This window comes from Malus domestica, chromosome 12 (assembly GCF_042453785.1).
Source record: "Malus domestica chromosome 12, GDT2T_hap1".
Lineage (NCBI taxonomy): Eukaryota > Viridiplantae > Streptophyta > Magnoliopsida > Rosales > Rosaceae > Malus > Malus domestica.
In genome coordinates this window covers 21,231,705-21,244,714 of record NC_091672.1, presented here as the reverse complement: position 1 = coordinate 21,244,714, position 13,010 = coordinate 21,231,705, and the positions used below count along the sequence as shown (strand labels likewise).

General features: G+C 38.0%; 2 protein-coding genes across 3 annotated transcripts; both read left to right on the top strand.

Moving 5' to 3' along the window:
• Positions 1–470: 470 nt before the first annotated feature.
• LOC103450235 (RHOMBOID-like protein 1) lies at positions 471–4,352 on the top strand. The gene is made up of 6 exons (XM_008389549.4): positions 471–1,099; positions 1,782–1,945; positions 2,202–2,365; positions 2,462–2,727; positions 3,613–3,739; positions 4,040–4,352. The coding sequence occupies exons 1-6, from the start codon at positions 768–770 to the stop codon at positions 4,160–4,162; spliced, it is 1,176 nt and encodes a 391-aa protein (XP_008387771.1). The 5' UTR covers positions 471–767; the 3' UTR covers positions 4,163–4,352.
• An 809-nt stretch (positions 4,353–5,161) lies between these two features.
• LOC103450234 (ribonuclease II, chloroplastic/mitochondrial) lies at positions 5,162–11,930 on the top strand. Of its 2 annotated transcripts, XM_008389548.4 has the most exons (14): positions 5,162–5,573; positions 5,947–6,106; positions 6,271–6,384; positions 6,490–6,567; positions 6,638–6,769; positions 7,222–7,443; positions 7,672–7,854; positions 8,030–8,092; positions 8,205–8,311; positions 8,389–8,538; positions 9,131–9,290; positions 9,686–10,081; positions 10,625–10,849; positions 11,228–11,930. In XM_008389548.4, the coding sequence occupies exons 1-14, from the start codon at positions 5,287–5,289 to the stop codon at positions 11,348–11,350; spliced, it is 2,400 nt and encodes a 799-aa protein (XP_008387770.2). In that variant the 5' UTR covers positions 5,162–5,286; the 3' UTR covers positions 11,351–11,930. The 2 variants fall into 2 exon arrangements, with proteins under 2 accessions (XP_008387770.2, XP_017192070.2); XM_017336581.3 differs by lacking the exon at positions 6,638–6,769.
• Positions 11,931–13,010: the final 1,080 nt, after the last annotated feature.

The window sequence follows — 13,010 nt, the reverse complement described above, 5'->3', positions numbered from 1 at the left end:
CTAATCCCTAGTCCAGAACGATCCCTACTTACATTCTTTACTACAATTGATACAAGAGGGTTTAATTTGTGTGTTAAGTAAATTCGCATCATGAGAGACTAATTAACCTTAAAATTTTATTATTTTGATAGTAAAAGCTAACACATTATTTTGAGAAAAAAAAAGAAAGATAAAAATTGATAAAACATATAAAAATCCTCTTACTTAAAGATTAAAAACAAATAAAAATCTAATTAAATTTTAAATTTGTTATTAATGTGGATCGAATTCAAACCCTCTTACTTTAAAATGTTGTACGAAGAAAAAAAATTAGCATTTTGCATTATTCTAAAATTTATATCTTATGGTAGTAAGGTATTGTTATTAACATTCCAAAATTTTCATTTTACATTTCAAATTTTTTATATTTAAAAAGAAAAATACACTTATAAAAAATATAAAGTAAAATTTTTAAAATGCTAATAATATCTTTTTCAATTTCGTAACACTACGTCAAAAGCTCGAACAAACGAATTCAATGGCTTGAAGGTAAAGAATTCGTAGGCGAAGACACGTATGGAGGACACTGTCGGCCAAACAAACCAGTTCAATTTTAGGCAAGCAGCTTCTCCAACGTTGACCAAACCAACTACACTTCCCTGACTATCTCTCTCTCTCTCTCTCTCTCTCTCTCTAAAACCTCCATTCTTTCTCTCTCATCATCTCCCCTCCCTCTCCACTTCCCACAACCTTCATCTCCCAAACCAATCAATCATTCGACTCTTTCAATGGCGGGGGAGCCACCGTCGTCGGGTGCCCAAATGAGAGTGAACTCACGGCGGCACTACAACGTAGTCCACCCAGTAGACATTGAGACGCCGCCGCTAGCCTCCCCAGCTCCGGCTGTGTCTCCGCCCGTGTACAGAGAGATCAAGCATTTCAAGAAATGGGTTGTCTGGCTGATTCCTGTCTTTGTTGCTGCCAACGTCGTTATGTTCATCATCACCATGTATGTCAACAACTGCCCCAAGAACTCAGTCTCTTGCATTGCCACGTTCTTGGGGAGGTTCTCCTTCCAGCCTTTTAAGGAGAACCCGCTTCTTGGACCGTCCTCATCGACGTGAGTTCGTAATTTCTGTTGTCAAATTTGAAGGATTCTGATTGTTTTCGCTTCGATTTTACATTTCAAGCAAAATTGGCAAGCGATAGGATAATGTACACTAAATTCATCTAAACTACGGCCAGTGCGGAAATGTTTGAACCCGAAGACGCAGCGGGTTGAAGAGAAGGGCCCTGTCCACCACTTGCAAACCCTTTGTTTTAAAAATTTCGTACTTTACTTTTCATTGTTATGTATTGGGAACATGTGTTCGAGTTTAGAACTTTATTCGAAATCATTTGGTGGGTATTTGGAACTTTGGAATTAGATTTTCAATTGGTTTGTGAAGTACTAACTTTTAATCTCATTTGGGTCTGACCCTTTAGCTGTTTTTGTTATGAAATTGTTAATTGATTGCATATTGTTAATTTGATACATTTTGTTTGAGTTAGCCCCAATTTTGTGCTTTAAGAAAACCATTTGGTTCTAAGTTTTGCATACTTTCCGTTGTTCTGTTTCAATAAAAAGATGTTTTACAAGTTTGAGGATTGATCCGAAATCATTTGGTGGGTGTTTGTAATCAGAGTTTTTGATTAGTTATGTTTTAATCTCAATTGGGGCGGACCCTTTTTGCTCTAAAGGTTGTTAATTGATTGAGATTGTAAGTATAACATGGTATTGTGTTGGATTTTCGTTGGTTTAGGTTGCAGAAGATGGGGGCTTTGGATGTAAATAAGGTGGTTGACAGACACCAGGGGTGGCTTCTCATCACTTGCAATTGGTTACATGGGGGTGTTTTCCATTTATTGGCTAATATGTTGAGCCTTTTAGTCATCGGATATCGGTTAGAGCAAGAGTTCGGCTTTGGTATGTATTCGAAAATTAGTTTTTTAGTCTAATTCCGTGGTATATATCATCTGCAAATTCAAAGAACTTTGTGATCATAAGCAATTTCATCATTCAAGGGAATCGACTGATGATTCTTTGCACTGCAACTTAGTCAAGTTAGGCTTTTATTATCATCGAGTCAAGTCGATTTGGTGATGTAGGTTTTGCTTATTTTACTTCATCTCAGTAAACTTACTCATGTCGTTTGTGCTATTCTCATGTGTTTCTATTGCAGTCCGGATTGGGTTGCTATATGTCATCTCTGGACTTGGTGGGAGTTTGTTGTCTTCACTTTTCATCCAAACAAACATCTCTGTTGGTGCTTCTGGTGCACTTTTCGGGTTGCTGGGAGCCATGCTTTCTGAACTTATCACTAATTGGACAATTTATGCTAGTAAGGTAATTGTTGAACTACTTTAAAGGAGCTTCATACTTCAGAAAACAAAAATTTGGTGACATTCAGGAACCCGTATCTAATTCGTTATTCTTGTTCAGTTTGGAGCACTTTTCACCCTCCTGATCATCATAGCAATCAATTTGGCAGTGGGAACACTCCCACACGTTGACAACTTTGCTCATATTGGAGGATTCCTTTCGGGATTTTTTCTTGGGTTTGTGTTTCTTATCCGCCCCCAGTTTGGATGGGTTAACCAAAGATATACTTCTCCAGGTCCAGGATATGCCTCATCTCAAACAAAATCAAAGTTCAAGACCTATCAGTGCGTTTTGTGGGTCCTCTCTGTGATCGTTTTAATTGTTGGGTGAGCCAATTTGTTTCTGTGCTTGTGTGCTTCTGTGCACTTCATGTTTCCATATTTAGGTTGCCATAGTACTAGTAAAAGTATATCAAAAACAAGATTACTACTAACTAAAAATATAACGTGCGGACTTCTTTCTACCCAATTAACATTTTTAACAAGTTCTTTTTAGGCGATATACAGCTCCTTTAGGACTTTAGGTTTTGCTCACTTACCAGCTTCAGCCCGGAATTTTTTTTTGTACTTGTATTGAAAGCGAGTTTCTAAAGTTCTTGTACCAAGTAAAAAGAGAAACACACTTGCCTACATGTTGAAATCTAGCTTTTGGAGTTCAACGTAATCATGAAACAGAACTTTCTCTATTTCAAATACCAGATTAGTGTAGAGTTTCCCATTCCTGGCTGAAGCTTTTTTCTTGGTTTCTTCTACCTAGGAATAAGCTTCAAAGCATCGGAAACTAATAATAGAAACTTTTCCAATTTTGTTGCCTACATATAGACTGGCAGGGAACCTTTTCGAAACATGGTAGCAGCTTACTCCGGAGTAATAATTAGATTGGAGACATGGGTTCAGACCGAGACTGAGGAGAGCTCTATATCAGTATATTTCTTTGGCGTGATCTTTGTTTCTCTAGAAGTGAAACATGTATACTTGGAGAGGCTTTGCAACACTCAGCACCCTCATTTTTGTTCTTGCTTTTCTTCTTGGTTGTATGGTCTCCTTCTATTAGTTCATGTCAAAATTGGTGCACCCGGGGGATATCATATATAGTAAACTTAGGTAGTTTGGATTTACGCCTGGCTGGGAAAGTTTGTGTAATTTGAAAATTTAGTAGTCAATTACGCAGCATAAATTTACAATCTAAACAGATTTTTGCTGATATGACAGGTTTACAGTTGGCCTCGTTATGCTTCTTCGGGGAGTTGATGCCAATAAGCATTGTTCTTGGTGTCATTATTTATCTTGTGTCCCTACTTCAAGATGGAGCTGCAACTCGGAGCCTGCATACTGCACGGTACCTAACACTCTACACCTGCTCCTACCTGTGCATATAATTTAAGACGCGCAATCAGTTTTACAATCCAAACCATTTTTCTAAAACTGGATTAACTTCTTAAGTTATTAGTAGACGCATATTGTCCTAGTTCCCGTGCGTTAAATGGAATTGTTCATTAGAAAGAGTCGGTTTATATACTATGAAATAATGTTTTGAGGCAATGTACGTATGGCACTGGTGAGCAAAAACAGTCTGTCCAGTACTCACCGTGTGATAACTGCATCAATCTGACTCCTGTGCGCGATGATCTCATTGCAGACAAACCAGATGGGTGATCAAATCTATTTAACTTGCTCGAGCAACGGTAAGAACGGCACGTATACGGTTCCAAATGCAAGCAGTTCTCAGATCCAGGGGTTATGCTCTCAGCTTTGCAGTTGATTTTTGCAGTCAAGAGGTTCCATGAGTTGCTCAGATGTATACCTTCGTTATTATATGTATTCATATCATCGTGTAATCTCGACTCTTGATCTTTACTATCAGTAGAAATTTGATTTGTGTACACTTTTAAAAAAAGCCTTATGTTCGACTCTCATAAATGGTGAGTTCGATATCAAATTTTTACTTCCCATTGTGCGGCTTAATCCAACTATTGCCACCCATTGTATGACTTATTCCAACCCCCAACCTAATATCATTGCATAAAAAGAATTTATTTTCAAATTTTTATTTTCATTTTGCGTCCTTGTACACTTTTATTTCGCATTCTTCTCCATTCTTTGTTCTTCCCTTCTCCCAGACTTTTCCTTTAACTATAACGGAAAAACTCAAAACAAAATAGTTATCAAATCGATCAGATTTTTTTTTATGAGAGGTCGTTTGATAATTATTTCGTTTTTAATTTTCACCTTTTTATTGTAAAATTGAAAAAAATAGAAACTGTTATAAATAGGCAAAAATTAAAGAGATAGCTTTTGATAGGGACAGGAGAAAAACTGGTGCAAAATATCATATTATATAGTTTCGTAACTATAACACAAAATGATTGCAGGTAAAAAGAGAAATCACTCACAGAGTACTCTTTATATATAGCTACATTCGTGACAAACTAAAAAGTGAAATGATTGCCCTTTTTGAAAACATCACACAACAACAATTACACTACTATTGCCCCTTTGAAAACATCACATAATAACAATTACACTACTGTTCTCAAGTCTTTCTCACTTAAAAGAATGTGTGCATCTATCCTCACAATTTTACAACAGAAATAGTTATTAAATGGTTTTTTAGTATTAATGTAAATACATATTAACAAACCGAAAAACTGCAAAATAACGTTGCACTAACGCTATTGTTTGTAAAAAAAAATAAAAAACGAAATGATTATGAATCTATTCGTTTCATTTCAATACAAGAGTTGGGTGTGACAAAAACTCAAACAAAAGGGCGGGTGTAGGAACAAACATTTCGCAATCACGAAGTGATAGCCCATTTTATCAACAACAAGAAGAAGCAGAGCAACCCAAAAACTCGCTCGCATTTCACCAAACCTTTCATCGGCCATGGCGGTTCGAGCCACTGTGGGCAGCTGCTCAATCTTCCGCTCCGCCTCCTCTTCCGCTTCCTCCCCCACTCTCCTTCCCTTCCGCTGCTGCCCTTGCCATTTCCCTACTCTCCAGTTCCGCCGACTCTCCAAATTAGGCATTCGCTTCCCGATATTTCGGTCCGGTAAGCTAGCTCCCGGCCATGGCAGCGGCGTTCAAAGCACCTCCGTCCACAGCCTCGTCGATAGCGTCATGGAAGAGCTCGGCGCCCTGCGCAGACGGAGACTAGTTCCTGCTGCCGCCAAGTACCTTCTCTCTCTCCCTCACAAAATTATCACGTTTCTCCTAATTTTCTTCTAATTATCGTTAATTGTGAACTTAGAGAACTTGGACTTCGTTTGGCAAAGATAACTGGATTGGATTGGATATGTGAAAGGGCTAAATGTGGCGGGAGATGGATTACTCGAAGAAAACTAATTCATTGTAGGATTAGACGGGAGAACAATCCCATTCTAATCCCCTCGAAATGACCTTCGATAAACCTGTTCAGGTTATCCATTCCAATCCAGTCCAATCCTAGACACCAAACGAAGCCTAGAGTAAAGTAATTATGCAGTGTTTGGTTGAATAGAAAGAAAAGGCATATCTTTAATGCATATATGATATACTGTTGTGAAGGGTGGAGCTGACAAGTAGTGGCGGGATTGTAGAGGATAAGCTTGTGAGCCGGGCACTGCAGCAAGGGTTGCTGCTTGAATTCAAGAAGGATGCAGAGAGAGTGTTGCTGGCTGTTGCGCAGAAGCCCGATGGCAAGAAGAACTGGATGGTGTCCGATCAGGTTCTACTAGAAACACAAAACAACTAATGCGGCATATTAATAGGTTGCTAGGTGTTGGAAAACTCACTGTTCGTTGTTTTTAACTTTAATAAACGCAAAGATTATAGCTTGTTTTCTTTGCTGGTATTCTGAAGTTTGTGTTTTGATTGTTGTACTTATGTCAGAATGGTGTTACATCGTCGATTAAACCACAACAGATTACGTATATTGTTCCCGGTGTTGAGAATTTTGACCACACAGATATATCAGACTTTATTCAGAAAGCTCAAGCTAACTCGGTTGGTGATTTGGTTCCTGCCCAAAAGTAGTTGCGGATAAAAATGTTTTTGTTTTCCCTTCTTGTGGTTTGTGTTTTGGTGAAGGTATTCGTTGATTTGGTGCAGGATCCAGCACTGCTTGAATTTGCTTGGGTTGAGCTCCTTGAAAAGAATAAGCGGGTGACGGCAGAAGAATTAGCTGAGGTACTGTACATTCCAGTTAAGGTTTTTATGTACTACTGCTCCTTCCAGTGACACTATCTCATTCATACAGATGATATTTGGTAGTGTAGAGCCTCTTGAATGCTACTGTGCTCATCTGTTGCTTTCAGAAGATGAAGTATACTTCACTGTTCTGGAGACAAAAGGTTCTCGCTCTGTATATGGACCTCGACCTGCTGTACAGGTACATTAGACATTGGGTCAACATCTTGTCCAAGAAAATGGTTCATGTGGGTCCAGAGGCCAATTAGATATGTTGCCTTGGTTTGAACATGTCTATCTTTAGGGCTCCTCATGTTTAGATGTGTTTCAAGAAGGAGTGATTCTAGATAGATGTATGCTTGAAGGAGTCATTCTTGTCATATGCTATTTCATAAAAGGGGATCTGCTTCATTGTTCATGGAGAGAGATAGGATGGTGCCCTTGTATTGACCATTTCGCAACCAAGTATTGACCGTAGTGATTTTTAGAGTAAGGTGCTTTTCCCCTGTTTTTGGCCTGACAAGAAAAAAAGCCAGTTATTCTTGACACCTGTTAGAAGTAAATGCAAGATTATTGGGTTGAGTTATCTTTGATAACCTTCATCTTGATTACTTGTTTGCTTTTCCAATAATTTTAACATGAAAGTCCTTTTAGGTTGAGGAGCTCCTGCGTAGGAAGCTCGCAAAGGAGGCTGCTGAGAAAGAACTGCAGGAGTTTAAACAATTACTGAAATCTGCTAAGGCAATGCCTTTAAATGCTAAACCTCCCAAATCTTCTTGGTTGGCTGAAGAGAAAATCAGACACAAAATTGAGTCTCTTGAAGCTTATGCTATTGATGCTTGCACAAATGATGACCAAAGGAAAACAGCCGGAACAGTAAGTCTGACTTAAACGACGGTGTTTTAGTTTACTGTTGTAATAGGTACTTACTTCTAAGCTCTGAAAATGTATGGGTTGCCAAGAGAAAAGTTATCCTCATATGATATTTCAGGAGCTAAAGATCTTGAATGATGTTATGCCCTATTTCTCTTTAATGCTCTTTGTATGATAATACATGATGCTTTGTTCCTGATCTGTATCTTGTTGTATACACATTTTTGTCAGATCCTAAGAACAATGGGGATGGTAAAAACAGCCTCATCAGCTTTGAATCTCCTCATAGACATTGGGTATTTTCCTGTACACGTGAATCTTGACCTGTTGAAGTTGAACATCCGTACTGATCATTCAGATGGAGTTATATCAGCTGCAGAACATCTTCTGTCAGATTCATCTGATTTAGATGTGGTTAGCCTGTTTCTTTTATAAATGTAGTAAATTAGTAGTACTCATGGGGGAAGATATTATACAGTATTACATTTTTCATTTCACATACTTAATTCTACATGGAACCATTTTGTGTGCGTGTGTGAAAATAATTAGTTAAATAATTAGACTAATTCTGTAAATGTTCTTGCTATAGATTGAAAGGACAGATCTCACTCACTTGAAGGTCTATGCTATTGATGTGGATGAGGCTGATGAGGTATGTTTTTCACATGCCTAACAATGATATCATCCCTCTGCTGTCAAAAAAGTAAAATTTGCCGCATCAAAATTTGACCTCTCTTGTGAAATTTTTTATTGTAATATGTTAGCTTGATGATGCCCTGAGTGCAACGAGGCTACAAGATGGACGCATTAAAATATGGATTCATGTTGCAGATGCAACTAGGTTTGTCCAACCTGGGAGCATAGTAGACAGGTAGCTCTTGAACACTACAAGAAAAAATGGATAAATGTTTGTGTTGCACTCATTTCTTATTAATTTATGATGTATAGGGAGGCAATGAGAAGAGGAACTTCTGTATTCTTGCCCACTGCTACTTATCCTATGTTCCCGGAGAAACTTGCCATGGAGGGAATGAGTTTGCAACAAGGAGAGATTTGCAATGCGGTTACTGTATCTGTGGTGCTACACTCCGATGGAAGGTAAAACTTTGCTTTTTGCAATTGGCCCCCCTCTTTGAGATCTCATCCCAATTGATGCTGTATTTTAGTTTAATGGAGTTACACAGAGGGCTTGGGAACCATTACCACTTAAAGGTTGTTGATTGCCATGGAATTGGGATTGAAGGTGGTGGTTAGATATATTTTAAATTTGAGTGAATCCTTATTCTACAGAGTGAAATGAATAAATCATTCTTGTCGTCGATAAGATAATTCCAAAATCCATATTACGTCCCACCTGGATATGTGTATTATGACCTTAGCTTTATGCCACTACCATATTTATGTCTCTTAGCCAAAATGAATAGTAACCTGTAAGTTAAACTTATGTTTGGAAGTTCATAGGAGTTTAGGAAATCCAACTTAATCTAGGAGTCTTCTATTACCAACTACATATGTAGAATGTTCCCACCTTTGAGGCTTTTTACACCGCAAGGATTATATAATCATTCGGAACAAGTTGGGTCGATATTTCTTTAAAGCATTATAGCTTTCGCTAATTTGAAGCGTAGTTTTCTTTTTGCCAACTAAATTTTACTAATGAACTAACTCCACCTTCTTTGGGGTTCGACAGTATTGCAGAATATTCAGTGGACAACTCAATCATTAAACCAACATACATGTTGACATATGAGAGTGCATCTGAGCTTCTTCATTTGAACCTGCAAGAAGAGGCTGAACTGAAAATCCTGTCTGAGGCTGCAACTCTCCGGTCAATATGGCGTCGAGAACAGGTTGAACTTAAAGAACCAGAGCCAACTTAACTCCGAACCTTTGTAGTGTGATTCAAAGTTCCAATGTATATTTTTGGTGTCTCATGATCCTCATGATCATGGTTGTACTATCCATAATAACATGGACCTATAGAGATTCTACTATAAATAGTAAATACTAATCCTGTGCAAAATCGTAAGATCACGACATATTGGGAAAAAAATCGGAAACCTGTCAGGAAAAAAGAAAAGATCTACAACTCATCTCAAACAGTTTCATTGATAAAACAAACATGCATTTACATTTGTTAATGGAAAATGTTGATTTAAGATCTCAGCAAGGATTGTTTTGTAGGCATGATATGTATCAGTAACCCTCCAATTCTTCTGATAATGACTATATGTGCATTTCTCAGGGCGCAATTGACACAGCCACATTGGAAGCACGCATCAAAGTGGTTAATCCAGAGGATCCGGAGCCTGTGATTAATTTGTATGTAGAAAACCAGGCAGACCCTGCAATGCGACTTGTCACTGAGATGATGGTACTCTGCGGAGAAGTTATAGCCACTTTTGGTTCTAGAAATAACATTCCTTTACCCTACAGAGGACAACCCCAGTCCAACATCGACACCTCTGTATATGCACATCTTCCAGAAGGACCTGTTAGAAGCTCTGCTCTTGTTAAACTAATGCGTGCTGCTGAAATTGATTTCAGAAAACCTATACGTCATGGAATTTTAGGACTTCCGGGTTATGTTCAGTTTACATCTCCCATCCGTAGATATATGGATCTACTAGCTCACTATCAGGTGAGTTTCTTTTCATGCAAGTATAGTTCTTAATAATCTAAAATGTAAAATGTGGACCTTGCCCTTAATGGGTCTGCTATCAACAAAATCATGTAGTGTTTTTTTATCTTTTGTTTGCCCTTTGCAAGTAGACAAAACTGTTAAGTGTCACTGCTATGTCGAGTCTATTGTTCAAACCAGACTTACGAAGGTAATCAAATCATATTTCTGTCTATATTCCCTCTGTGGGACAGATTTGCCACGCAGAATAAAAATGCGGGTATTTTATGTATCTACCCTTTTTTAAACTGGTCTTTAGCCATATTCTTCTCACGGGGAAGCTTGAACAGTTTTATATGTAATATCGTGCTAGTTGAGCACACATTTATTTAACCTTACTCATTAAATCTTATAAATTCGACAAAGCCAAGGTCAGAGAGTTTAGTGAAGGTGGTGGGGGCAAGTGCTATGACTTCTTCATGTTTTATGAAAATATTTACACTGTATTTAGCCACATTGTTGAGCTAATGTTGTTAATCATTCATGAATCCATTTGTTATGTAGGTGAAATCATTTCTCGCAGGGGAATCTCTTCCTTTCTCAGCTGGTCAGTTGGAGGGGATGGCATCTATTGTGAACATGAATGTTAGAGTAGCAAGGAGGCTCTTTAGCAGCAGTCTTCGCTACTGGATATTAGAATATCTGAGAAGGCAGCCAAAAGAAAAAAAATATCGGGCGCTGATTCTTAGATTCATTAAGGATCGGATTGCAGCCATATTGTTAGTTGAGGTAGCATCCCATTGCATCTGTTAATTGTAAATGCAGATATTTGTGTCGTGTTATTTGTAGTTTGAAACTTCCAGTATCGTATTAGAATTTAGAATTACATGCTAGGATAGTTTCCAAATAATTAGTTGTACAGTTTCATGATAGATTATATCAACGACTTTTATGGAATATCCCACACTCTGCAGATCGAGTGTGGACATATATGGTATATGTCAACTGAGATTATTATCTTTTTTGTGTTTTCCCTTCTATCTTGCTTTCAACTGTTCTTTTATTTGTGAGTGTGATATTCTTAAGCTTTAATTGATTTTGGTCACTTGCAAATCATTGCTGATTTGTTGCACTTACGTCAATTGTGTCCAACTTGAAATTTTGCAGGTGGGACTTCAATCTTCCGTGTGGATATCCGTGGGAGCCCAAATTGGAGATGAAGTTCTTGTTCGGATAGAAGAAGCTCATCCACGGGATGATGTGCTTTTACTTAAAGAGGTTGTCATTTGAGAGACAAAGAGACATTCGTTTCACTGGATTTTGTCATCAAAGAGACATATAGTCGCTGATATGACAATGATCTCTATGGGCAAGCAATGCTCTCTTGTTACACCATCTGTGAGGAGTTATTGTAAGCATCGTCATCTGCAGCAGACGATGCCCGAGCGTTATTGGAAAACCGTCAAATATGAGGAACAGGAATTCGCTTCAAGACCTTAGCTCAGCATGTTCCCCGTACTCTACTTGTTTTCTGTGGGCGCGCTATTGGCATCCAATCTATTGGGATGTATTGCTCAATACATGGCAGAAATCGTAGGTCAGCATTATACCAGGGGATTGCCATTTCCCAACAAGTTTTGTGTATTTCCGGTGTCGAATCAGGTGTCGAATTTTGATTGATTTTAGAAGTAAGCATATCTAAATCAGCTGTTCAATTCGTAACTAGCCGAATTTTTAGAAATAGTATATGAATAAGAAAATTTGAAGATGTCAGGACAGACAGTGGTGTAAATTTGCGTACTTTTGAGAAAACTGGAGATACTTCCGAATCCTTGTAGTAATGAATGTCGAAAAAGTGGTGCATTGTAAATCTTATCAGTAAGGGGTGGTTTGGGAGTGAGGTGCTTAAAAAAAAAGCACCCATGAAAAAAAGCTGTGAGGGTTTTAGGTGTTTGGTAAACTAAAAAAAAAGGGCTTATTTTGGAAGTTGCTGTGAGAATAAGCTGAAATCAAAGGAAAAAGCTGAAGCTGCTATTTGCAGCTTTGGAAAACTGGCTTTTTCTCAAAGCACACGGAACTACAATGCTCCTTTAATGAAAAGACACACTATTAGACTTCTTTTTTTTCCAAAAGCACTTTTACAAAAAAATTTACCAAACACTCTGCTGATTTATTTCACAGCCTCTTATTCTCACAGCACAGCTGCTTATTCTCACAGCAGCTTTTTTTTCAAAGCACAACAATACCAAACCAGCCCTAAAACATGTTACTTTTCCGTTCTCAGTCGACCTTCGTTGTTTGTGGATTGGTGAAGGCTTGTCACTTTGCGCAAGGTTGTAGAAAAATGGATCTGATTGTTTCAGTTTGATACTTGATATTACTATCTTTTAATAGACCGATAACGTTAGTGGGCTAAAGAGTTAGTTGTTAGGGGGAAGAGAAGCGGTAGGGATCAAACTTGCACCAGTGTGCGTAAGTATGAATGTTATTCGCCACTCATTTTAACATATATATGCTTCTAAAATTTTAGAGACGTTAGTATAGCTACACAGGTTTATGCGAGTATAACAGACTTAGGTATAGGTGTCCAACAATGTCATTCGCATGTATTTTTTACTAAAGAGTGACTCATTTTATATTTTAATCTCATCCGATTTCATGCAGTTTTACTCGAAGTTGTTTTAATTAAGCACTCCTACCAAATACTGGCAAAATCAGACAACCTTACCAAATATCTTATGATGTTTTAGTTTTTTCGTCTTTTTTCCCCTCTATTTTATTTTGGGAAAATCTCTATAGCCGCATCATGCATGTTAGCTTTTATAGTCAGTCACGTGAGAGGATAAAAGGTCAGTGATAATTACCTTCAGACTGCGAACGGCAGGGGAGACATGCTTATAGACTTGTGTGCTGCTTCATATTTAATTCAAAGAATAATTATATCGGGGAA